This window comes from Condylostylus longicornis, unplaced genomic scaffold, assembly GCF_029603195.1.
Source record: "Condylostylus longicornis isolate FDR11 unplaced genomic scaffold, ASM2960319v2 ptg000135l, whole genome shotgun sequence".
Classification (NCBI taxonomy): domain Eukaryota; kingdom Metazoa; phylum Arthropoda; class Insecta; order Diptera; family Dolichopodidae; genus Condylostylus; species Condylostylus longicornis.
Window position 1 is genome coordinate 12777463 of NW_026578103.1, and position 26528 is coordinate 12803990.

The window sequence follows — 26528 nt, forward strand, 5'->3', positions numbered from 1 at the left end:
ATCTGAAATATTATATTGTTAAATATTTATTATAATAAAAATTCAATTTATGACATAAAGTATTAATATAATACAAGCTTATGTTATTGAATACATAAACTATATTTTGCAAAAGTAATTATTTATAAAGCTTTTGAAGGAAAAAACAATATTTGTGTAAGAGTAGATATTGATTTTTAATTACTGTCGAAGTAAATTTTAGTTGTAATTTTTATTTAACTTTTTTGTGCGTTAAATGGAAAACATATCTAACAAATTAAAATCTTTAACTTAAAATGTAAACATACTGGGAATTTTAAATAAGATTACCATTTATGCTGCTGCATTAATTTAAATATTGTACAATATATTTCATAATTAGTTATAGTTACGACAAGCAAGGAAAAAAAAATTATTTTAAATACAATAAATAAACTTAATACAATATAAAAAGTTTAATATTATTATAGCTATTTTAAAAGCGAAATTAATAGAGCATATTTTGAATATACACTAACCATCAGAGCTTAAATAATTTCTTACACGTTGAAATAGTCCTCCGTATTTTGTAAGGCGCATACCATCATGCGAAAGGATATTTTTGATTAATATTGTTATTTCAGTATGTACCTTAAATTTCAATATTGATTTTATTTTAATAACTACAATCTGTTTAAAAAATATCCTATCACGTCATGTGAAGCGTCATAGAAAATACAGGTGAATATTTTACCAGACTATTTAAAAAAAACATAAATGTTAATTTAATGTGAATAAAACAAATTTGTAAAAACATACAGAGAACGATATATAAATAGCCTTTCTTTTACAAACTTTTACAACACTTAATTTTTTGTATTAAAATATTCGTGCTATGGCTTTATTTTATATACATACAACAAATAAATAAATCAAAAATTTGATGTCGAACTCTTGTGGCTGATCAAAAACGGTATTTTTTGTTCCGGTATTTTGGATTCTATGAATATTCTGAAATTTTAAATGTAGTTTCGTAAATACAACGTTGGTATTATTAATTTTGAATGGGAGTTGAACAAAATTTGTAAAAGCAAAGTAAATTTATTAGCAGATTTAACATTAAATTTATTAACTGTAAGCAAAGAAGTACGACAAGGGATTTACTTAATTCATGTAGTTTAGCATCTTTGTGATGTCCATTCTTACTAACAAAAGAAAATAAAACATCTGATTATTATTTTAATAATCAAATTTATTTCTGAACCAAAGCTCGTAAAAGTCAATTTTGGCAAAATTTTATATTTTAACTGAATTGATTGTGGTGTTAAAATAATATTATTAATATACAAAAAAAGGATTTTGGCCAAATTCAGTGCAATCAGATATTTCTTAAAAATAAAGAAATTTAACTTGTTATTTTCTATAAAAAAAAATATTTTTTTAAGATAAAACAGTCGGTTTGGATTTAATTGACTAATAAAAAAATTTTTGAGCAAAAAAATTTCTTTCTACACTGCCATAAATTTGTTTCAATTATTTTGGTATGCAGAACAAATATAATAATATGTATGTTCAATATATGTACATACTTATAATATTCATATTATAAATAAATTTAAAAAATTTTTAGTGTTGCATATCTTATTTAATTTATATAGGTACATGAAGGACTAGCCTTCCTTCATTCAGTTTTACAAGTTTGAGTACAAGTAAACTACAACAGTATGCTCTTTTGTAGTTCGTTCCAATAACTTATGAAAAAGAACAGTAAATGGTGTATATTAGAATCAAATTATATTGATATCTTGCTAAAAGCAGTTGCATTTCATCTAGGTGAAAGAGAGTTAAGAAAACTTTCAATAAATTATTTGTTCTGTATATGTATTATGAATATGTATAAACTTGCATATTTTTGATATTTATTCCTTTCTCATTGTTTGCAATAATTTTTCAATTTTATTTTTCCCCTAAACGTTGATTAGGTTATTTATTGAAATAATTATTTATCAAATAAAAAATTACATACATATGATAGTATAAAAATTTAAAATGTGTATAAATTTAAAAAAAATATGATACGATTTAAGCTCAAATCATATTTAAGAATTTTTTTTTTCGAAAAGATTAAATTATGACAATATATCTTTCTTTTAGAATACAAACATAAGAAAGCAATACAATTTTTCTTTCAAATTATAATTAACTTGCAAAATCTTGATATATATTTTAAAAAAATTTCATATAGTTTGCATTCCACATTTACAATAAACTACGAATTTTGAATACAGCTGAAAATTATTTTGTTTTGTAATTCCTATTATACAGGTATTATTTCTATCTTGATTTCGTCCGCAATGTTAACGAAAGAGAATTGAATTATTCTAATTAAAAATACTCATTAAAGAAGCTATTAAAATTATAGCTTCTTGAATTGTTATTTCAAACACAAGCTCCCCTGCTGTTATACAATATTGAAAGTATTTATAAGCAAAACAAAAAAAATAAGTAAAAATGTAGTTTAAAAAACTAAATTTTTAAATTGATTTTATTTTTAGTAAATTATTTTTACATTTATTTTATTTTTAAAACACGTTTTGCATGAAATTATAGTAAATTGTTATTTAATAACCAGCACATTTAACAAAATATTTTAAGTAATATACATACATAAACACACATATTCATATATAAATTATATTAATAAATTACAAACAAAAACAATTTAATTACTTAGTAATATTTTTACAAAAAAAAAAAAAAAAATTTATCAAAATTTATAAAAATTAAATTTTTATAATATTTCAATTTAAAAGTTTTGTTCTCAAATTTATATTAATAGTATAAAATAATTAAAATAAAAAAACGAAAAAAAAATTAAAGTAATGAATTTATAGTTTTTAATCATTTAGCAATTAGTTTTACAATTTTAATTTAAAGTAATTCACAAGAAAAAAAATTAGCCTTCATATTGAAAATAAAAAAATAAAATTTAGCTAGAAAATTTAGATTAAATTATTAAAATTATAAATAAAAAATAAAAACAAAATAATATATATTTATATATATAAATATATATATGTATATATGTTATATAAATATATAAATATATATATATATATATATATATATATATATATAAATATGCAGGGTTATTCAGTAGTCAGTACAATGACATATACGATCATTTAAGGCACCAAAAATAAATAATAATCACGAATTAAATCATTTTTAATTAATAGAAACCAAGAATAGCGTTAATATTTTTGCCTTTATACACTTTTTCCTGGACAATTAAAATTTTTTTTTAACAGCTTAATGGTACGAAATGATCAAAAAAGTAAAAAAGAGGAATTAGATAAAATACAATATTAAATAAGATGTTGATTTTTAAAAATTAACTAGTCCTTCCGAAAATTGCACGTTTAAATATTTTTTGCAAGGAAAATCATAAGCAAAATAACTTGAGCAAGTAGAAATTTCAAGATAATTCGTCACAATCCTTGTATCGCGGAAACCATTAGGATTTACTCCTAGATCTGAACAAAAATTTTATTCATTTGCGATACCCTAAACGATGGTATTATGTCAAGGCTCGAATTACTGTATCACCCTGTGTATATGTTGACACAAAAAGAAGTATTATACATATTATATATTTAATCATCCATTCAGTATTTACTAAACTAAAAAAATTAAAAGTATAAAAAAAAACATTTGTTTTATTTTTACTTCATTTAGATGTGATTAAAAAACAAATACACTTAATTAGCATAATTATTAGCAAAAAATTAAAAGTAAAATGCAAAAAAAAAAGAAAAACCAAAAGCAAAAGCAGAAAACCAAATTAAAACTATTTAAAACATGATTTTGATCATTATTCCAGCATAAAAAATTGTATAAAAAATAATTTATAAATTTATATACGTTTACATAAATATATGTAATTAATGTATTAATTACATATATTTATATGTATATCGATACATGTGAACAATTGCATTAATTCTTATAATAATTAATATCATTATAATTGCAATTATTTTATTAGAACATACAATTATAATTAATATATAAATAATTAAAAAATAAAAAATTAAAAAAGAGTATAAAATAGTTCTTTAAATTGTTCTTTAAAAGAATATATTCATATTTCTGATCTGATCGCTGTTTAAAAAGTTAATTAAAAAGCAACAAGAAAATTATTAAAACAAAGATAAATTAATTATAAAAAAAATATATATATACATATATAATGAAATAAATAAATTTCAAAAATAAAACAAATATTTCTTCAAAAAATAAAAAATATTAAATTATTATTATTTTCCTCCATTTTCAGTTATTAAAGTAGTTTAAAAATTCGTTATTTTGTTATGCAAGAGTTTTATTAAAATTATTTGTTCATCATTATAGAATTTTTTTGTAGTTTAGCAATTTGAATAAAGCAACAATTATTTATATAATCTTAGTTTTTAGTCGTAGAAAACTTTATGGAAACAAAAAAATAATTTAGGTTAAAAAATTTGTATAAAATAGAATTTGTAAAAAAGAAAATTTTTAATCCTTAATGATTCCCCTAGTTTGGTTAATGAATTCTTGTTGTTGAAAGAAACAACAATTAAAAATTTAGCTTTGAATTTAGTTTTTTATTTTATGTAGTTCGTAATTCGCGGAACTAATAAATCTCTTTGGATTCGAATACAATTCAAAATCATTTGGAATATAGAGAAAATGATTTAGAAAAGTTCTACCTATTTTTGCTATTGAACAAATTTTGTTGTTGAAACCTTGTATTGAATTGTATTCCGATGTTATTTATTTTATAATTAAATTTTTTTAATTTAATTAATTTTAAACCATATAATTAACAGTTTAACCGTGTATTTCACTTTTTACTTTTTTATTCACTTCCAAATAAGAATTCTCCTAATTTCTAATGGATATTTAATTTTTTCAATAACATTACACATTTTTCAATTCACCTTGAAAAACAAAGTAAATAAATAATGATTAAATTTTTATATAATTAGATTTTACAAAAAACGAGATAAGTAATTCGAAAAAATTCTTTTCCAAATTCTTACCCAAATATAACATAGGCGAGTAAAATAGCGAGATACGCGATCGCGCTCTAAATCTCTTTTATTTAAAAATAGAAGTAAAAGTTGAAAAATAATAATAGAATGAAATAGGGGACCATTCCGTCTTATTTGTCCAATATTTTAGATACCTACGTATTATTTTCTATTGCAATAAACTTCAAAATTAAACAATTAAACACAAATATTTTTTTTGATTACAATAATATAACTTAAAGTCGATTACATTTATGACTCAAAAACCTTAAAAATTCTTAATCAAAATTTTTATATTGGGCAGTATTACGTCATATATTGCATTTTATTTTATTATTATTTATATTTTGTAGTATGGCTTTGTACCAGTTTCCAAATTGAAGTATATCCTCTAGTTTCTTTAAAATATTGTTTAGGATTTTTTTTATTAAATCTCTTATTAATTTATTGTTATGCAGCTATATTATATTAGATATAATTTATTAACTAAATTAAAAAACATATTGCTTTTGAATTACTTGTACATATTGTTAGATGATAATTTAGTTCTGTATGCATTTTATTGTACACCCTTATTTAATTATCTGAACATACATACATATATTGTATTTATGCAGGCTTACTAGACTAAACATATTATGTGATATGCTAACAATAAATCCCATATAAATTATTTTCAATTAAATAATTATTTTATTTATTTAGTTTGTGTTTTAAAATAATTCAAAAATAATGAATTATAAAGGCAATTAAATTTTTCGTAACCATCAAGTCAGGCGGTTTATTTTAGAATATTTTTTAAACTCTTATTAAGAATTTTTTTCGTTAACAATTTATATTATAGTTCCATGAAAGAAAAGATTTATAACACTTTTATAGATTTTAAAACACTTTATTACAAAAACAAAAAAAAACATTTTTTACATGAAAATTACTTATTTATTCATTGAAAAGTGTTTTTTTAAATTTTGCCAACATTTGTAATATGAAGCATCCAATTTTTGGCATGTTTCTTCGCCCCATTTAGTCACAGCCATACTAAGAGACGATTCAAACATAAAGGCCTATAAAATTTTTTTTTGTATTAATAGGTAATCGTTTGCTATTATAAAATTTAAATTTAAATTTACCTGTGTTCCATCTGCAACTCTTTCTGGTTTTAGGATAGCATTCGAAGCTCCTTCGAAACAATTAACATCTGGACCATGAGGAGTCATTATTGAATGCAATGAGGCACCACCAGGCATAAAACCATCTTCTTTAGCTTCATATTTTCCCAAAATTAATCCCATGAACTCACTCATACAATTTCCTAAAATAATTTTTTGTCTAAAATAATTTATATACATTTTATATAGATGCTTTTAATATACTATGATAGTACGGTGGTCGAAATGTGTGCTCTTGAACTGACCATCTTGGAGGGAAAATTACAAAATCGGCAATAGCAGTACCTGGTCTATGACTTGGACATGTTAACACAGTAAAAATACTTGGGTCGCAATGATCAAAACTTACTGTATTAATAACCATGAACTAAAATTCAAAGTATTAATTTATTTTTTATTTTTTAAATGGTCAAAAATAGACACTATACTAATTTAAAATTTCAGTAGCGGTTTTTTGGCTCTTCATTTGTGCGAATTAATATTTGTTAAATGGATCAAAAATATCACATTTTAATTCGTTAATAAATAATAAGTACATACATAATATAAATATAAATAATTTAACATAAATTTTTTTAATATATTATTAATTTATATTGTACTTTTGTTATTTTACTAAATTTACCCTTGTTTATAAAATTATAAAATTTGCGTTTAATTATTTATTTATTTTTATGTGATTTCTGTAAATGGCAAAACAATGTAATATTTTAAATTAACTGTTATAACTGGCTTTTAGTACTATACTCAAGAGCTTGAACTCAACCAGATGAAATATTAAACAAAAGTAAAAAGTAATTCATCTTGATATGCACTATTAAAGAATTTTTGTCAAGCTTTAAAATAAATTTACCTTTTGTAAATCATATTTGAAAGGTACATAGTTTCCATGCCATGCAACAACGTCAAAAGGTGAATGATCTTGCTTCCCAACAAATAACATACCTTGGAATTTCGATATTATTTTATAGTCTACGAAAATAACAAAAATTTAGATAATTATACATATGTACATACATATATATTTTATTAAATTTGAAATAGTTTTTTTATTACATATGCATATAATATTAAAAAATTCATACAACTATATTTATAATTTACCTTCAACATTTTTATCCTCAAACCAAGCCGTAGGTGTTTCAAAATCTCGGGGATTCGCTAAACCATTCGCTCCAATTGGACCCAAATCAGGTAACTTGAAATGATTGTTATAAACTTCCAAAATATATCCCCTTAAATTTTGTTTTTATTTAAAAATTTCATTAAAAAATATATTTTGGAAGTTAAAATTAATTGTATTTTAGATCAAGTATTATTTTTTATCTACCTTGAAGGTCCTTCAATTTTAACGTTGAATCTCATGCCTTGTTGAATTACACAAATTTCATTTGGTTTCACTTTCATTTTACCAAATTCTGTTGTTATATCAAGCACTCCACATTGTGGAACTATCAAGAAATCACCATCACTGTTATAAAATGCTGAATCAATCATAGAAACGTTACATGTGTAAACATGAATTGCAAGACCATGTCGATCTCTTGGATTACCAGCACCACAAATTGTATGCAAACCTTGTGTGAAATCATATTTTTCAGTTTCTTTGGGCATGTCGAACGGTTTCCATCTCATCTGAAATTTCAGATTACATAATATTTAAAATTTTAAATTTTTAATTAAAAAAATTTGTCTTTCTTTTTTAATTTTGGTTTTGCTTCAGTATTTAAATTATATTTAAATTCTGCACTTTATATTATGTGTATATGTAAAAAATGAATCTCACCTGATTTGGGTTGGGATATTGTTCATCCCAGTTGTGGGTTAAGTTTTTGGAAACATCATACCTTTTAAATGGTTCATGAACTACACTTGGTCTAATTCGATATAACCAAGTTCTGGTGTTTTCTATTTGTTGTTTGAAATGATAAAATTCGGAAAAATATGAAAATATTTTGTATCTGTTTAGTATTGAAACTATTTACAGTTATACTATTTACCTGTGCGAGGCGCCGTAAAAGCTGATCCAGAAAGTTGTTCTGCATATAATCCATATGGACATACCTGTGGTGAATTTTGTCCTTTGGGCAAAGCACCTGGGCACCTATTGTCTTCTGAAGAGAAATGCGATCCAAAGCCAGATTGATACTATAACGGCAGTTGTTTTCAAATTCAAAAATTTTTGATATAAAATTGTAGAAGAAAATAGTATAGGGTATAGAATATAATATATGTGTATGTATGTATGCATGTGCATGCATGTAATATTTCGGATATTTCAGATATCATAAGTGCTGTAGTTATCTGTTTCGTTTCTGAACAACATTTTATTTTTGCAATTTTAGTATCGATGGCATTATTAGATTTTCGATAGCGCAGGCTTCGATAGTATTATTATAATATTTTAAAATGAGAATGTTTTTAATAAATAAATTTATATTACACGCATAAATGCAATGTAAATTTGAAAAATCTTCAAAGTAACATTCAAAAGAATTTCCATTATAATTTGTAAGAACAAATGGCATAGGAAAAAGTGAAATGTTTTTCGATAAATTTATTTTGCAAAATGAAATTTACAATAATATGTACGTACATTTATATTTATATATGTATGTATGTAAGTACATAATTTGCAAATAGGTAACAAATTGTATATACATACATACTTATACACTTTTATTACATATTTTTAATGGTTTAAAATGCATTTATAATTTTCAAAGTCGTTCTTGATATATTCAGGTGTTATCAAAACAACTGAATAAGAAACTCATATGAAAATGAGTAAACAAAATTTTTGAATAAATAACTAGATAATTTAAATTAAAACTGGTTTTTAAGATCAAAATATTCTGTTGCTAAAAGAAATCATCAAATTTATTTAATATATATTACTTATACTGTACATATGTATATATTTATGTACACATGATAATAAACAAAATTACGTTTTTGATAATTTTGTTTCGATGCAAGAGGTAAGAGCTTCATGCTCATATGTACATAATATTTATAAATACATATATATGTATGTATAACTTACAATTTGAATTATTCAGCAATACATTTTGCAACTTTAGGACTTGCATTTTTACTAATAGTGAGATTTAATAATTAATTATTGAATAAAATATATAGATCTGTAGATTAGTTTGGTTTTAGTAAAATTCCTATAAATAAATTTACATTGCATATATTTCTTAAACAGTTTACAAAAACGGATTCATTTAAAAAACAATAAGTAGCTGTTTGAAAAGTTTGAAAAATTTTAATTTAAGAGATGAATGCGTATACATATATATGTATGTAAATATATTAAATTTCAAAATTATAGATATTTGGTTATTAAATATTAACAATTACTTGAAAACTATTTTAGAAACTTAAAAGTTCAAATAACATTTTTCTTTTAAATTAAATGAAAACGTTTTAGTATGATTTTTTTATACTATATACTTGTTACTTATATATTATACTTACGTATGTATTATACTTTATTTTATCTTTCTAGTCAAAAAACTAAACTTACCTTGTAATCACTCATATTTTTTTTAAGAAATCCTAGTTGATTTTAGCGTTCAAATTGACTGTGAAAAATATACTAACTGAAACTTCACTATGCTGTGCTTTTAAATATTATTCTATATATTATATTCTATAATTGAAACGTTATAATATATACATATGCACATATGTATAAAACGTTGAAGATATGATTTCTAATTAGAATAACGAGATTTCATTCGCCACTTTTCATCAAAACGCGTTAATCTAAGTATAAAACTAGTTTATCAGTTAAAATTATACATATCTGTTTTTTAACATAAATAAAAAGCGTTTTTAATTTAAATGATAACTTTAATATTTCAGTTTGCTGTATGGAATAACTAAAGGCAATATATTAAGGCAAATAACTTATTATCTTTATAATGATTGCGTCGAATTTTTTATTAAATGATTTTTATAACAGTAGGAAAACAATTTAGAATTTATTCTCCTTTAGAAAATAAAATATATAAGGATATGAAATTAAAAATATTAAGTGATAGTGTTCCTGTACTGCAAAAAAATATACGAATTAAAACTTCAATTTTTTCTCTTGTCATTTAAAAATTATTTTATTATCTTCTATTATTTTTTGTTTCGTATTTACTTTCAAAACAATACAACAATTTCTTTATTTTTGTGTTGCAGAAAATACTTTAACGATTTACATAATTTTTTATACCTACGAAGTAATGCTAATTTAATTTGATAAAGGACTACTAACAAAGCATAGTGTCAAAATAATTCATTAAGAAACATTTTAGACTGAATTGCACACAGCTTAATTGTAACTATAATAAAAAATAATTCACAAAATTGAACCACAATCATTTTAAAGGAATTCTGAAGTTATAAAAATTAGGATTCAAAGTTAATGGTAAAATAACATTATATTTTTTTTATTTATCTATTAAATTTGCCTAAAAAAAAAAAACAAAAATTCGATAAACTCCTTTAGTCTACATAGTCAAAAATTACATATTTAAAAGAAAATCACAGCTTGCATAGACAAAACAGTAATGGTATAAATGCTCCTAAAGCAATAATAACAGGCAACATAACTGACGAATCATCCATAGAATACGGATTTGGTTGTTTAGGGCCGCTTGTTTTTCTGACTTTTTGAGAAATAGGCTTCTCAATAATATCTTCATTGGGTATTTCAGTTTCCATTGAAGTTTGGGGCATTTGAATTGCTTCATTACCAGCGGGTGGTAATTTCGGTAATCTAGCCACATCTCCTTTCAATAAAGCAAAAGCGTTTATCTTAGGATTGTCTTTTATTCCTTTTATAAATTCAATACGAATTTTTCCTCCACGAATTTCTGATTCTTCTTCTTTATAATATAGACGACCTCTAGAAATTGTAAAATAAACATACTCGTCATGTGCTGCTCCTTTTCCAACGTTCTAAAATAAAAGTTAAAGTATAATATTAATAAAACGCCATTCAAAACGCCATGGTTCAGTAAGAAGTTAGGTGCCTTATACAATTGGATAGACGGTTAAAAATGAATCAAATTTTTGTTCAGAACATAGTGCCAAATCGGAACCGTTTTGAACCTACTGGAATTTGGTGAAATTTTAACATACCTAATTTTTTTTGCTTATAACTTCCGTTCCAAAATAGATAGAAGCTTCATGCAAGTAATTTTTGAAAGGACTGTTAGAGGGCTTCAAACAAAGGATTACACATTATTTGATTTTACATGTTTTTTCCGAAATACAAGTATTCAAACTGTATGGAAATTTCAATTTTTCACCCCGACAATTTTTCATTAAATTTTTGAAATTTCTAAAATGCTCTTTGCGGAATTCACCTTTTTAACTTTTAGTTAAAATCATTAAAGGTTAAAATATTTTAAGGTGCAGGAGATCTAGCCAAAAAAAAACCACGAATAAAGCTTCGAAACGGTTCCAATTTAATATTATGTTCCAAATAAAAATTTTACTCATTTTTGACCATCTATCCGATGGTATATGGCTCCTAACTTATTGCTCAATCAACTTGTGTAATGATTATAAGATTAATCGATTCTAAAAATATACCTTAGCACTACGTTAAAATGATATCACGAATATTTCCCGATGCTGTAAAAAAATCTAATTTTACTTATTACTTACAGCAAAAATGTCCAAATCTGCGATTACTGTGTGATCTCCATTTAATACAACGTCAAATACTTTCATATTTGGGGCATTAAAATATACTTCACAAAACTTTAATACGAGTACGTATTCACCATCACCTTGAATTAAAACATAGTTATATCTAGTAATATAATATAATTTGATGTGTTGTACCAGCTATAGGAATATCATATCCAAAAGTGGCCGTGTGATAACGCTCTGTTTGATAAAGAATCTGAAATAAAAATAATTCTGAGTTTTTTAAAATAATTATATATTACAATAAATAATTATTTTATGATTTGAACTAATACTTCATCATTTTCGGGAGCTCTGGCTATCATTAGTAAAGATTTTCCATAATCAGATTCCGTTCCAATTTTGCCACGTAAAGGGTCAGATTGATAATGTATTCCGTTTTTGTCAATATGTTCTTGCCCACCAGCATTAACAGCGTAGATCACCTGCAAATATTTTCTAAAATAATTGCATATTTGCATAATTCTAAGTGAATTACTTGCAATGGTTTTGTTGCTTCAGGTGTTATTAGAAATTGTGCGAAATAGAAAATTAAGAGATAGTTTGAAATTTTATAATCCATAATTGTTTTCTAAAATTACTCCAGTTTATTAATGTGCGGTTTTGAAAATAGTTTTTTCCATTACTAATTGTAAATTAGACTATAAATTGAAGAATCATGTGTCAATACATATTTTATTTCATTTTTTTGAAATTTTATTTTAATAATAAATGGTTGTTTTTATATGAAGCTGAAAACTGAAACAAACTACACAGCTAAACTTATAAGGCAAGATGATTGAAACAGTGTGACCAGAGCAAAACAAAAAGTATATATTTTGAAGTTTACACACATAGTTTAAAAATTTACAAAGTCTGATAAAGAACGTTCACGCTAGAAAATGGAACGTCATCGGAGAGAACTTTCGCATGATACTATATATTTACAGGTATAAAAATATAATTGATTTTTGTTATAAACGTCAAAATTAAGGAATATCATTTTTTAATTCCAAATTAGCAAACACGGAATTGGAAATTAAAACCATTCCGCATACCGCGTTCCTTTAACTTGAACCTTGCAACGTTACATATATAATATTAATTATGTAGCACACCTTGTTAATTTGTCAACTTGTTTGCAAATTATATTCTGAAGAAGTACCTTTATAGAATATCTCTCATTTGCCGAGCGTTTTCATCTTGACATAACAAAAATTTTTAAAAAATAAAAGTCAGCCGTGGTTACATAGGAAAGTACATTTTATAAACATTACAATAAATTTGTCAATATATTTGACAGCTGACATTCTACAAGTTCTTGCGATTAAAATAAAATTCAATACATAAATAATAAACACGTGCACCGAGTTAAAATTGAGGAGAAAATTAAATAAATATATTTGTTTACGTAAAATAATATCATGAAATAAACGTTATGGTTTGTTTAGTAGCACCCGTTTTAAAGGAAGAAATGGTGGAAAGTAAAGAAAGCGATATTCAAATGATTTCCGAAGATGTAGCTTTTGACGACAACTTGGACGATGAATATAGTTTAGTTCGTTTAGCCGGTGGCAGATTAGTGGATCATCCACCTTTAATTACTCCAAATGGAAAGTAAAAATGGATGTTGTATTATCTTAATCTTAAAATTCAGTATAAATATTTTTTAGATACATTTTGATAATATATTATCAAAAAGTACTTATGTATTCTACAAGTACAGGGGAATGGATAAGAGATTTTGAGGAGTCTGGGAAAAGTCCTCTTGTCAGTATCGAAGTACTATTGAATGATCCTCGCAATTTAGTAGGTTGTTCTACTAAAGGCGAAATAACTATATGGGATTTGAAGAATGGAAGTATAAGCAGAAGGTCCAGATTGCCGATTAATGGAGTGGTGAAAACATTCACGCTTTTAAATATGTTAAACGGATTATTTTCTTTGATTACATATAGAAATCAAGAGAATCGCTTAAAGTGGGATATAGTTAACATGCAAGAAAACACGTTGCTAAATTGTCCTCTTGATTTGAATTTAAATGACAGCAATGATGATATTATAACCACAGCTGAAACTAATCTTTACCATTATTTTGTAATAGCACAGAGGCAAAATTTGTTAGTTGTTAACTATAGAACGTGGAGATTTAAGCTGTAGATACATAAATATAAAACAAAACATAAATTTTTAAACCTTTTAAAAATATTTTAGGTGGAAAAATGCTCTAAAATGTAAAATAACAGCTGTTCAAGTACATCCCACAGAGCTATTGGTAGCAACTGGTGATGAAAATGGAAAGATATTTTTGTATAGAGATATATTTAAATTTAATGGAGATTGCCATAGTGTAATGACAGACATCTTAAGGATTTTGTTTTTTTTTTTTTATAACATCTTAAAATTTTAGACTTTATATCATTGGCACCATAATCCTGTAACAAGTATAGCATTCACTTTATCTGGCTCGGGATTTTACTCGGGAGGATATGAAGCAGTTTTGGTAAAATGGAATATTGATAGACCAGATCTGAGAAATTATTTGCCTAGGATGAGTGGACATATTTGTCATATAGTTGTAGGTGACCGCAATAGGAAAATTGCCATCTCTACGGCCGATAATGGTATTTTCAATTGACAAAAGTCAAATTTAATTTAATTTATTTTTTATTTGAAGGTGTTCAAATACTAAATGACCAACTTCAATTAATTTGCACTTTGCAAAATTTTACTTTCGTTTTCGAAAACAAATGTGAACAAAATCAGCTTCCAGTAGGCTTATTGTTAAATCCTGTTAATAATAGTTTGGTTTCAAACGGTAGATATGGCCATTTGCAGTTCTTTTCAACGCATACAAAAAGCTTACTTTATAATGTGAGTATTATAATATATCAATGAAAATATGTGAAAGATTTATTCAAGTTTTTTTTATTTAGATTGATGTTGTAATGCAAAATAAACTTTCAACTGAAGCCCATAAAATATTGTACGATACCGTAGTAACAAGGGCTGCGTTAAACGTTAATTGGATAGCAACAGGTGAATTATGGGATGACGAGGAACATGTGCCAGAACTCCGGCTTAAGTTTTGGGAATACAAAAAGCAAAATCAAACTTATTCTTTAAATACAAGCATTGAATTACCTCATGAAGGAGGAATCAAAGCTATTAAATTTTCAAGTTCACATAGCGCAGATAATTTACTATGTGCTACTTTAGGTAACGATGCTTATATAAAAACTTGGTCCTTAGAAATTATTGAGAGTATTCGCAAGAAACGACAAATTTGGCTTTGTGTGGCAAAAACAAAGTACAAGGATTACAACGCCTCGTCAATAGACTTTTCATCTGACGGCTCGCTGTTATCTGCTACTTATGGAAATACGTTATGTATTTTCAAAGCTGTCGATTTAAAATTGAAAGCTGCTCTAACAGCTCCACCAGTATATGACGGAAGTTTTCATAAAGTACAAATATATTGTAACGAAAAAAAGAATAACATTACAGAAGTAGATGAAAGTTATAAAAAAATATTGGATGTTTTTAAAAATTTTGAAGAAGACGCTGGGAATAAAGCTGTAGTAAAAATCCTTCAAAAAACTTCTATAAAATCAAGGCAAAAAATCATGTCGTTTGCCCCAATATTACAAAGTAAAAATAATAAAATTTTGTTTAAAAAAGTTCTACAAATTCCAGAATTGAATCTTTTTCAAAAGCTTGTAATTTTCCAAAAGCTTAACATGCAATTTGCTGTTTCTCCGATTGTATATCCAAAAATTATAGAATATATAAATTCTAAATTAAACAAAAATACAAGAGAAACACAGTTACGAAATTATACCACATATCTTAGTTCAAAATGTAAATTTAAAGCGAAATATAAGCTTAGTAAATATTATTTAAGGCAAAATGTTTATCAAAACAAAGTCAACGAAACCCTTATACCACTTCTAGACATGTTAAGACTTGAAGATAACAACAGTAATCTTCAGAAAAATGTCGGTAAAACAAATTGCAATGGATTTTCAGATAACTCGTTAATTAGCAATTCCGAGGAAGTGAAACGAAAAAAAGTTGATATTACCAAAAAATTGGAAGATATTCCGAATAATTTGCAGGGAATATCTGAGGTAAAAACTGTAAATTTTGGGAAAGGTGAATTTGCACACCTAGTAAGTTACACTCAAATATTGTTTGCAATATGTAAAAAGTTAACCTTTTCAGATTATCATAACAACAGAGTATCGGGTTATTATATGGAATATTTTGACTTTAAGAATTCAATTTGTATTAAAGCTTTCTGTAAAAGTGATGGCTGTTGACGAGATAACAAGTTTGTGCGCTGCATTTACTTGCAATAATGAACGTAAGGAATTGTTGATTTTTGTAAATAAAATTATACAGTCTTAAATAGAATAAAGCAATTTGTGAGACGAAATACCTTTTCGTTTTAGTGTTTGTGTTTCTTCCAAATGCGCCTTTATATCTTTATCGGCGAGCTGAGCTGCCCGAAATAAATAGCGCTTGTTGGGTGCCAAGGAAACATCCAAAGGCAACTTCTTTGAATTTGGACTGGCAATCACTTTCGACACTTTATTTTCTTACAGGGATGCAGGTAAAACTAACACACTATCATTTTACATAACTTTCTTTATTAATTCTTTCTTATTTAATTCTTTTTTGAACTTTTAAAAATTGTACTACTGTTTACAAATTTCGATATATTTAGGAAATAGTATACCTGTCGACAACCAAAGACAAGGAAGCTCAAGATTCAGTTGCCTTTGTAAATGATCCAAACGAAATAACGCAGCATTCAATTTTTGATGCACATTCATTCAGAAAAACGGACAAGAAAGCAGCAGTGAATTTAGACACAAATATTATGAAAATTGGGGTACCTGGAAATGCAGAAATCAAGTCGGTGAGTGGTCGGCAATTCCACACATTATATTACACATTATTTCATATTTTTACAAACATAAATACATATTCTTCTTTTAGATAATACAAATGGCACCTCATGCATCTGCTCCAATGAATCTTTTATGCAGCAATTTCATTCAATCACTTTTGTTAAAACGTGTGCAAGATACTGAGCGTATTGAAAAACCTAACTTAGCAAAAACGTCAAAAAGTGAGAGCGACACCGATAACGAAACTGACGAACTGTTTTTAAAAATTAAGGAAAGGCAAAAACTTTTTAATAACGTGGACTCCTTCGACAAAGTGGAAAATTTGCATGATAAAAAATTTAATAGTAAGCAGCTGAAAAAGACACTGCAAGAGATTTTGCCCGACACCATTGAGTTTTAATCAAAAGAATTTTTTACATGATTCAATTTGCATTTTAGATTAAATAAATATTTTTTAAATTTCATTATTTTGATATTGATTCTTTTATTTTAATGAAAAATTCTTTTTATTTTTTTTTTTTTGAAATAAATATATTAAAGAATAACGTACATAATTACATAATTTTTTTAAACAAATTTAAAATTGCGTAAATTAAAAAACAAATTAGACAAATGCAAATTATATTTTTTACCCATAAGTTTTGTAAATGAAAAGCATTTACACAATTATCTTGAAAGATTTTTAGCAATTTAAATCTAAAAAATGTATATTTAAACTAAACTATATACATATATCACATTTTAAACAATAAAAAAAAAGGTTATATACAAATTATAAAAAGTGAATTACAGACATATAATTAATGTATATGTACAATTAGTAAAATATTTCTTTAAGTCCACATAGTATTTTAAAATTGATTACAATGACTTCCAAGTCTTCTGAAATTTTATTGCCTAAATGTTTGGCTTTATTCCCGTGGAATGGGTTTTAGTATCCTTTGATTTCGACAACGTCTTAGATTGTGGATGTCGTGCTTGAAATATCTCAAACAATGATATTGTGGTATTTTGGGAAGTGAAGGTGTGTCCTGCAAATAAAACAAATGGTTATAAAATTAATTACATATATGTTTATAAAATTGAAATGTTTTTCTAAAGTTATCTCTTCGTGAGTAACAAAATTATTAATATGATACAAAATTAAAGACCAAAATTATATATTTTACTACTCCCTACCTCATTCCCTTTATGTAAACGAGTTTCGGATAATGAGTGCTTTATTTTACATTTAAATTAGTAATTTATACCAAAACTATTCAGCCTTATTATTTTATTTCATTAATTCATTTCGAATTATTGGCTTATAATTTGGAAGCAAAAATTACATCTTTAATAAAAATCTAAATATCATGTAAAGTATTTTAATAAATTAACAGGAACAATCTCATAAAAATTGAGATATAAGAGAATGTAACCCCTTTACAATTTACTTATAAATGATGTAACTTATAAATAAGTACATGCATATATACATTTCGTTTGTATGTTAAATAATTCAATATGTATTAGTTATTAGTAGTGGGAGTAACAATAACAGTTCATACTTAATATCATAAATTTTGTGGTAAACAATTGAGAATAATGAAACTCTAACCATCCTACAATTAACAAAGTTCTTATGCTGTAAACCCATAAATTCATTAAAATAACATTACAATGCACTTGTTAATATTTTTGAAAATGTGTAAATTTTTACAGAACAATTTGTGTACTCTAATGCTGGGGTAAATGCACTTTCGCTGTACTTTTGTAATCTTTAAAAGCTGTATTAATATGAACAAAAATAAACAATAAATATTATTTTTCATTCTGTTTTAAATTAATGTTAAAAAATTTACATTAATGTTATGTCACAAGTACTTCATTCATTATATGCATATCATATTTTCCAAATTATATGCAATAAGTATTTTCAAAACGTGTGGAAGATGCAAAATCATTTGTGATAACATGCAAAATACTAATTTTTTTTTTACTTTTAAATACTTGATACTTTTAAAGGCTCGATTTAATTAGAACTTTTATAATATTCTTGCTCAATAATTTATTTTCAAGATTTATTAAAAAAAAGCGATCGAAGTTGCTTACTTTTTTTAATTAAAAATAAATGAATCACTTCTTTTCTCAGTAATGTTGGACATTAGAGTATTTTTTAAAACAAATTAATTAAACATTATTTGAACGATTAATGGAAGAAGGCTAATTTCCTTTTCAGACTGATATTAACTGGCAATGTTATTTTCAGTAAAAATATTTCTTTTTAATTAAGTCTAAAAAACACTTTCAAATGATGTGTAGGTAAAATAATATTGACGAACCGACTACGAATAAGAATTTTATTTATGCAAAAACTCAAATATTGCAATTAAAAATAATCCCCAATAACTTTGTGTGGTACGGAACGATTTTGATACCAATTTTTTTTTTCTTAAAGACTTTAACAGAAATACAAGCCTAGTACTTTAACAGAATTTCTGTTCAGTGAATATATTACAAATAATTTTGCGTAGGAAGTTGCGTTTATTATAAAAATTAGGACAAAGTTTAATTTAAAATTTTATTTAGTAAAAAAAAAAAAATTAAAATTACATATTATTTTTAATAATAATTAAAATTACAAGTATATGATGTTGAATGCGATCTCGAATTTTTTTGATAATTAGTTTTATTTTATTTTAAAACCCTGCAAGCATGTATAAGTACAAATACATAAATTATTTTTATTTCCAGTCATTCTTACTACTACATTAGACAGATAAACTGTAAAGAAAACAAGACACGCGTTTAAAAGATGATTTAAAAATAAAAATTTTTGTTCTTCTTATGATCAACATAATTAAAGCAATGATGCATTATTTTTAATTATTTAATTATTTAATATTTTTCAGGCGGAGCATTTATATATTTTGGGGAATACAAAAATTTGAAATTTTTTAACTCAATTAAGGTAAACCGAATATAGAAGTAGGAATGGTGTCCACATAAAATTTTTCGAAATTGCTTTATCTTTTGCATAAATGGCAAATACGAGGATTAAAAATTAACACTGAAAGATCAGTTCATATTTTCAGAATAAAATTCGTTTCAGAAATTTATGTTCAATAAAAAATTGCATTTTGGTTTTAAAAAAAAATATATTAAAATATTTTATTTTACAAAACAGAATGACGGAATTCTTATATACACAAACAATATTCTTGAATATTAAGTGTAAAAAATGGAAAAAAAAACAACATAATCTTGTAACCTCAAACAATAAAATTTTAATGTGAATGGTAATGATGTACATATACCTAGGTAACAGAACTTTGCATCAAATAATATGCTTTGTAATACAATATAAAATTTTATTATTCATACATGGTAATAGTTACGCGATAATAAAATTTATTCATGTCTAACGAAAATGGTCTAATAATAATATGAAACTTTCCATGCTTTTTCAATTATTTGAACCTCTGTAACATTAAATTTTAAAATATCTACAGTTAAACCCATATAAAATAATTTTAATGAACCAAAATTAATATTGTTCTATACTTGTAGAGAATTTTTTAACAACATCTTTAGTTTAATCTTTGCTTTTAATCGAATTTTTAAGTTTAATCTTTCTCATTCACGAATGCAACAAGAAATGTAAAAATAAGTACATAAAAAACAAAATTTGCTTTATCAAAAAAAAATTTCATTTAAAGATGCAGTTTTAAAAATGTTCAATTAAAAATTCAAAAAAAACATAGAGAATTTTCTGCTTTAAAGAATAAAATTTTTAAAAATTAATGAAGCTGATGAAATTTTTACTGTAATAAAGAAATATTTCTATCTTAGCCGGATTCGACTGTATATGTAAATATATTTACATTCGTGATGTTAATATCTAAATGTAGTTTTGTTATCAAAAGTGTGAACATTTTTTAGATTAGTACGAGTACATTACCTATATACATATTATATTGAGTTTTGAACATTATAGGGAAACTATAGGTGGAATCGCTCATAATACAAACAAATCAATAAATATTTAAAAATGAAATAAGCTAGTCCAATTATTAATTTAGGAATTTTAATTAAAAAACTAAAAGTAAAGTTAAAAATAGGAAAGAATTTTTTAATTTTATGAATAATTATTTAACAAAGAAAAATTAAGTGTGGAAGCATCCGGAAAAAAATTTTCCAAATTAGTACATTTCATAAAGATTTAAAGTTAAAAATGGCATAAAATTTGTTTAGGATTGAATTTTTAACAAATATTTTTAGAAAATTTGTTTAACATTTTTATATCCAATATGGCGGATTTCTCATAATATTTACGTTACATCAATTAACATATTGAATTATTGAAATTTTCTTATGTTTATGCAATTTTAAATAGATTTTTTCGTATATTCAATTTTATAATACCACTTGAAATTATTACGTACATAATTTATGTACGTAACTAAGTAATCGAATCCTATTAACTTAAGAGATATTTATAATAACGTAAATATATACATACATTACACTATTAAAGAAAAAAAAAAAATAACAAAAAATAAAAAAGATGTGGCAAAATAAAAATGACGATCCCCCAATTCTTTTAATAAATCCAATATTCACTGATGGCCAAAATAATTCTTTTTTTTAAAGTACCTACTTAAACTACTTTAATATGTGAATTACATTTTTTTGATGTTGATTTGGAACGCATTTATACAATATTATTTTCAGATGAAAAGTTTTATTTTTTTCTTTTTTCAATGGTTTTGATTTCAATTTGTAATATTGATGCAGAAATATTGTGTGTATGTGTATAGTAATTCAGGAAATCTGCTTATAAACTTTGTAGTATAGAAGTTTTATTCAATTGACTTAATGTATTAATTAATGTAATACTCACAATGTTAATTGAAATTAAAATTTATGTAGCAAATAAAGAAAAGTTTTAGGACATAAAACTATTTTATATTTTGATTTATTATATTTCGTATAAAGTGTGTAATTTTCTTATTAAGGACGTGCAATTAATATTAATTATACTTTTTATAATTACAGTTATTAAAATAAATGTTATTAACACAATTATAATTTTATAGATATTTAATTATATTGGAAAATTAATGTTTGTAGATTAAAATTAAAACGTTACTTATATCCATGTACTTAGTGTATTCGGGTATAAATATAAAAATCTATATCTCTTCTATTTTTTCTAATATGAATTCGGAGATTTTAATTTGAAAGCGCTTTTCGTTTTCTCAAAGAAACAGGGATAATCTTTCGAAAATCAAAGCGTTCTTAATTTGTTCCCAATCAAGTCTATTTTAATAATTTTAATAATTTTATAGAAAAATATAAAACTATTTATAATTGTTTAAAAAAAAAAATTCTGCAAATTATTATAAATTTGATCATGGTTAAATAAAATTTTTTTTTTCTAAATTTTGCAATTAGAAATTTTTTTTATTATTTTGAAATTTTATCAGCATATTTTTTGTTTTGTGTAATCTTTATTAAGTTTTCTTTTTTTAAAAGTTATTGTTATGTACAAAATATAAAGATGCTAATACATACATATATACACTCATAAACATATTTGATTAATTTTTAATTTCCGTGATCAAAAACTTTGAAATCAAGTGTGAAATAAAATATTGAATAAAATTATCTCAATATATAAAAAATATTATAATATTTTTGTAAGTATAAATGTACCTAAAATTAATGTTAAACTTGATAATACATAATTTATAGAGTTTATTTGGAAAAGTGTGCCTTGTTTCGTACTTATCTCAATTTCAAGAAATTCATTTCAAAATCAAAATCAAATGCAGCGAACAAATTTTAATATTTGTATTCGATTAAAATGCTGTTTTTTATTAAAAAAAAATGAGAAAAATACATGACTTTTGTTACAATTTTTTTTAGTATTTACTTATTTTAATTTTGCATATAATCAACATATAAGTAATGATTATAAAAATGTTAAATTAATAATTAAGAATTAAAAAATTATTTTATTAATCTCACCAACAATTTCTTAAATTTTTATTAATGAACATGCATCGCATAATGGTCGAATAATATAGTTTATATATCGATATTCTCAAATTTTTGCTCTACTTTCTGCACCATAAGAGTTATCTCAAAGTTTGGTAGCCAAAATTAAAGTTAAGAAACATAATAGGAAAGAAAATTGTAAAATTTTTTTCAAGTCTTGTAAATTGTCCTATGAAATTGTCGAGACAAAGAAGGGCAAAAAAGCAAAATATAAAAAAAAATTGGATTTTTGTCAAGTTAGAATGCTTTTAATTAGAAAAGTATATGAATTACTTGAATATAGTCAAACGTGTATTGAAAATAAATTTTTATTTGTTCTTTGAATAAATTTCTGTTTGAAGATATTTAATTTTCTTGGAACGTTAAAGTTATAACCAGAAAAATTTTAAACAATAAGGAATTTAATGAAATTTTTTTAAAATTCTAGTATTATTAGAACCGTTTAAATCTAGTTTAAACTAACTAGTATAAATTATCAATTAATATAATGGTTAAGCATTTGCTAATGATTACCCCTGAATATATACAATTATTTATGGAATATACATACAAATTTTATTCTTATTTAATTTTTAAATGATTTCAAATCAACATAAGTCGTAAAATTTTCTCTCATAACTAATCGTCGTTATTAAAATCTAAAAAAAAAAAATTTTATAAGAAATGCATTAAGTTTAGAATATATCTTAAAAATATTTAATTTATTTAAATAAAATAATTTTCAAGAACTTTTATTTTTTCTATACTAACGTGTATTATAAGTGTATCTTTATATTTATAAACATACGCATTATAAACAAAGCAATTTACAGGAAGTGATCGTTTATTTTGGATCAACAAAAGTACATGTGTTTATACTAGTATTATAAGTGGAAGGGTTTTTTTTTTTAATAATATATGACCTATAAAATTCTATTAACTTTATTACCTTGAAATTATATTTTAACCTTTTAGATTTCAGTATAATATGTATACGTTTTTATATAACAATATAATGTATAATAACATTATAATAGATTTTCTAAATTATTAAATTAAAATAGTATCATAAGCATTGGTATACATGCAAGTTTCCCAGGTTAATTTGTTTTGAGTGTATATACAATTAGTATGAACAAATATATTTTTCAAAAATTTAAATTAAATTAGTTATATTAATAATAACTTCATGTAAAATAGAGTTTGTGTTAAAATTGAATAATTTATATATTGTTAATGTTTGTTAAAAATAAATTGAATATTTTTTGATATTTTATGTAATTGAAATTTTCGTACATTAAGATGGTTGATGTACATACTATAATAATACATTTGATCGTATAGCACTTAATCGTTTATAGATAATATTTATTTAAATTTAAATTTTCCGAATTTCTCTTTAATTTCTTTCATGAATAATATTCAAAAATTAAATCTTTACTGAGTTCAAAATGAGATTATAAATTTATTTCATGATATTTTTGCAATCACATTCAAATTTATTTATTTAAATTATTATATTATAATATATACGTACAACTTCCGGATCAGGAACTGGCCAAGCTGTTGTTGTTCCAATAAAATAAATAAATAATCCAAAAATGAATGTAAATAAAAATTTTGTATTCATTTTTATCTGAATTTTATATATGTATATGTATATATAAATTGGGGTATTTATAATAAAATTCTATAAATAAAATTTTTCCTTGTATGTCTCTTAAAAAATTATAACATATGCGTTTTAACCGCAATTATTCTATTTAGAACTCCAAGTTTAAAAAACTTTTTATATTATAAATTCAATTGATCTATTTTTAAGTCACACTCAAAAATTATTCTTGAATGCTTTCACTTTTTATAACAAAAATAAAAAAAAAATTGTTTTTCCTTTTTTCTTGTTCTTTTTTCTTATGTTTTTGCATATAACAGTATATATAAATATGTTGTTTATTATTTAAATCTCAAAAAAATATTTTTTTTTCTCATTAATATTAAAATATTTTAAATTTTTTATTATATTTATGCACTCTTTATTATTATAACCAATATATATAGAGAGCGAGAGATTACCGATTTGCCGTAACAACTTATTCCTTTGAATTCAGAATAGAATATATTTGCAAAAGTACTCAAAATTGATCCTTATATAGTGTGAGCTGGTTATTTTTCTTCTTTGATGTATATAGTAGATAGAGTTTTTATTTTGATATTTTTGTTGAGCATTTCATGTGAAAAGATTGTTTTTGAGTTTTTATAAAAATGCAAAATATGGTATAGAATTTTTTTTTTTTGATTTTATTGTTTTGGTTTTTTATATTATTTTCTCATTTGTTTTGAACTAGATAGCCAGTCAGAGCCAGTAAAATTATTTTATTTGGAATAAAAAAGTAAATCATCATTGTTTGTTGGAAATGTAATAAGAAATGGTATGGAGTAAATCTGTAGTATAGAATGTAATTCTGCAGTTCAGTTTAAATATAAATTGATAATTCGAATACATATGCAATAAATTAAAAATTTGTGAAAAGTTATATTGAACTTAAAAATATTTCAGTCAATCTTAATTTCACGCCTTGACAATCTAAATCTAAATATACTAGTTTGCGAAAATATTTAAAATTAGCCTTTATGGTTGTATGAAAACTACATGAACCTGTCAAGCTATTCCATAAAAACATCAAGAATATATCTGGGTTATAACTGGTTATACAAATGTCCAATTTTGAGCAGCTAGCTGTAATATATTTCCAAGTATTTAGAATTAGCTTTTATATGGCAGCTATACAAACCAGTACTGTCATTCTATTGAATTTTTCAGGATATATATATATATAAAATTTAATTTTATACTTTATAATTAGATTATACAACTGGATAATATACTTGTATAGCAACTACCCGAACCGAATTTATCCATAAAAATAACAGTCGTCCTTATGGCAGAAATGAAACAGTTTGTAAAATCTTGGTAATGTTTGCTTTTTTAATTTTGAGTATTATCGTGTGATGGAATAGATAGATGGGTATGCCTAAATTAAAGCAGAATTTTACCTTGAGCAAGAATTCATATGCATGTTTATTGCTCAGACTAAAATGTATTTGTTGAAAATATCAAAATTACTTTAAAACATGTCTACCCGAATTTTTTTCATATATATATACTTATACAGTTAAACGTATTAGCATACTTCTTTTTCTTTTCAAATGAGTGAGAGCATATAAATAAAAGCAATTTTTTTTTTCGGTTAACGGGTCGGCCAGTTCATTATATGTATAAATAACATAAAAAAAAAAGAATTTGTATGTATAGATAAAATGTAACAGAATATCAAAAGATTAACATAACAGAATTGCTGATTACAATATTTCAATATAATAATGTAGTACAATGTATGTATGTACCCATAACAATATAATTCGGAAATTTAATATTGCCAGTATAGATTAAATTATAGTTTTCCTATATAGTTTTTTTGGATAATGTGTAGGGAAGCAACAAATTTATTAAATATAATTTAATAAATTTGTTATTATAATTCAAATTTGGAGTTTTAAATAGATTAATTGCAGCTGAAAACGCCCAAAAAAGTTTACATGAATTATAAAGAATTTAATAATGACATATAGAACTTAATAATTAATATATATAGATTCGAAAAGTTGAATTTTCGTTTTCTGCTTTATTTAGG

At 23.9% G+C, this 26528-nt stretch overlaps 3 protein-coding genes across 4 annotated transcripts; 1 reads left to right on the forward strand and 2 right to left on the reverse strand.

The window, feature by feature from the left end:
* Nucleotides 1–5883: 5883 nt before the first annotated feature.
* On the reverse strand, nt 5884–9827 carry LOC129615351 (homogentisate 1,2-dioxygenase). The gene is made up of 9 exons (XM_055530506.1): nt 9735–9827; nt 8203–8350; nt 7989–8110; nt 7533–7837; nt 7307–7437; nt 7056–7174; nt 6407–6569; nt 6164–6345; nt 5884–6097 (listed from the first exon to the last, which is right to left on the reverse strand). Exons 1-9 carry the CDS (start codon nt 9747–9749, stop codon nt 5969–5971), a joined length of 1314 nt encoding a protein of 437 aa, XP_055386481.1. The 5' UTR covers nt 9750–9827; the 3' UTR covers nt 5884–5968.
* A 795-nt stretch (nt 9828–10622) lies between these two features.
* LOC129615325 (malectin-A) lies at nt 10623–12673 on the reverse strand. 2 transcript variants are annotated; one of them, XM_055530468.1, is made up of 6 exons: nt 12399–12673; nt 12196–12345; nt 12056–12116; nt 11876–12000; nt 10730–11161; nt 10623–10671 (listed from the first exon to the last, which is right to left on the reverse strand). In XM_055530468.1, the coding sequence occupies exons 1-5, from the start codon at nt 12480–12482 to the stop codon at nt 10745–10747; spliced, it is 837 nt and encodes a 278-aa protein (XP_055386443.1). In that variant the 5' UTR covers nt 12483–12673; the 3' UTR covers nt 10623–10671; nt 10730–10744. The 2 variants fall into 2 exon arrangements, with proteins under 2 accessions (XP_055386443.1, XP_055386442.1); XM_055530467.1 differs by having other exon boundaries at nt 10623–11161.
* Nucleotides 12674–13209: 536 nt separating this feature from the next.
* On the forward strand, nt 13210–17288 carry LOC129615162 (WD repeat-containing protein 75). The gene is made up of 10 exons (XM_055530257.1): nt 13210–13516; nt 13573–14055; nt 14114–14249; nt 14310–14523; nt 14577–14773; nt 14836–16071; nt 16124–16265; nt 16354–16514; nt 16629–16823; nt 16904–17288. The coding sequence occupies exons 1-10, from the start codon at nt 13338–13340 to the stop codon at nt 17213–17215; spliced, it is 3255 nt and encodes a 1084-aa protein (XP_055386232.1). The 5' UTR covers nt 13210–13337; the 3' UTR covers nt 17216–17288.
* Nucleotides 17289–26528: the final 9240 nt, after the last annotated feature.

Bases quoted from the DNA above. Each gene is read 5' to 3' on its own strand.
- LOC129615351 (XM_055530506.1), bottom strand. The intron at 7,438-7,532 runs GTAGATAAAAAA...ACAAAATTTAAG, and splicing joins AAAATTGAAGGACCTTCAAG to GGGATATATTTTGGAAGTTT. The intron at 6,098-6,163 runs GTAAATTTAAAT...AAAATTTTATAG, and splicing joins GAGTTGCAGATGGAACACAG to GCCTTTATGTTTGAATCGTC.
- LOC129615325 (XM_055530468.1), bottom strand. From the start codon at position 12,482: ATGGATTATAAAATTTCAAACTATCTCTTAATTTTCTATTTCGCACAA. The intron at 12,346-12,398 runs GTAATTCACTTA...AAATATTTGCAG, and splicing joins AAGCAACAAAACCATTGCAA to GTGATCTACGCTGTTAATGC. The intron at 12,001-12,055 runs GTACAACACATC...TTTTAATTCAAG, and splicing joins ATATGATATTCCTATAGCTG to GTGATGGTGAATACGTACTC.
- LOC129615162 (XM_055530257.1), top strand. From the start codon at position 13,338: ATGGTTTGTTTAGTAGCACCCGTTTTAAAGGAAGAAATGGTGGAAAGT. The intron at 14,250-14,309 runs GTAATGACAGAC...TTAAAATTTTAG, and splicing joins TTAATGGAGATTGCCATAGT to ACTTTATATCATTGGCACCA. The intron at 14,774-14,835 runs GTGAGTATTATA...TTTTTTATTTAG, and splicing joins CAAAAAGCTTACTTTATAAT to ATTGATGTTGTAATGCAAAA.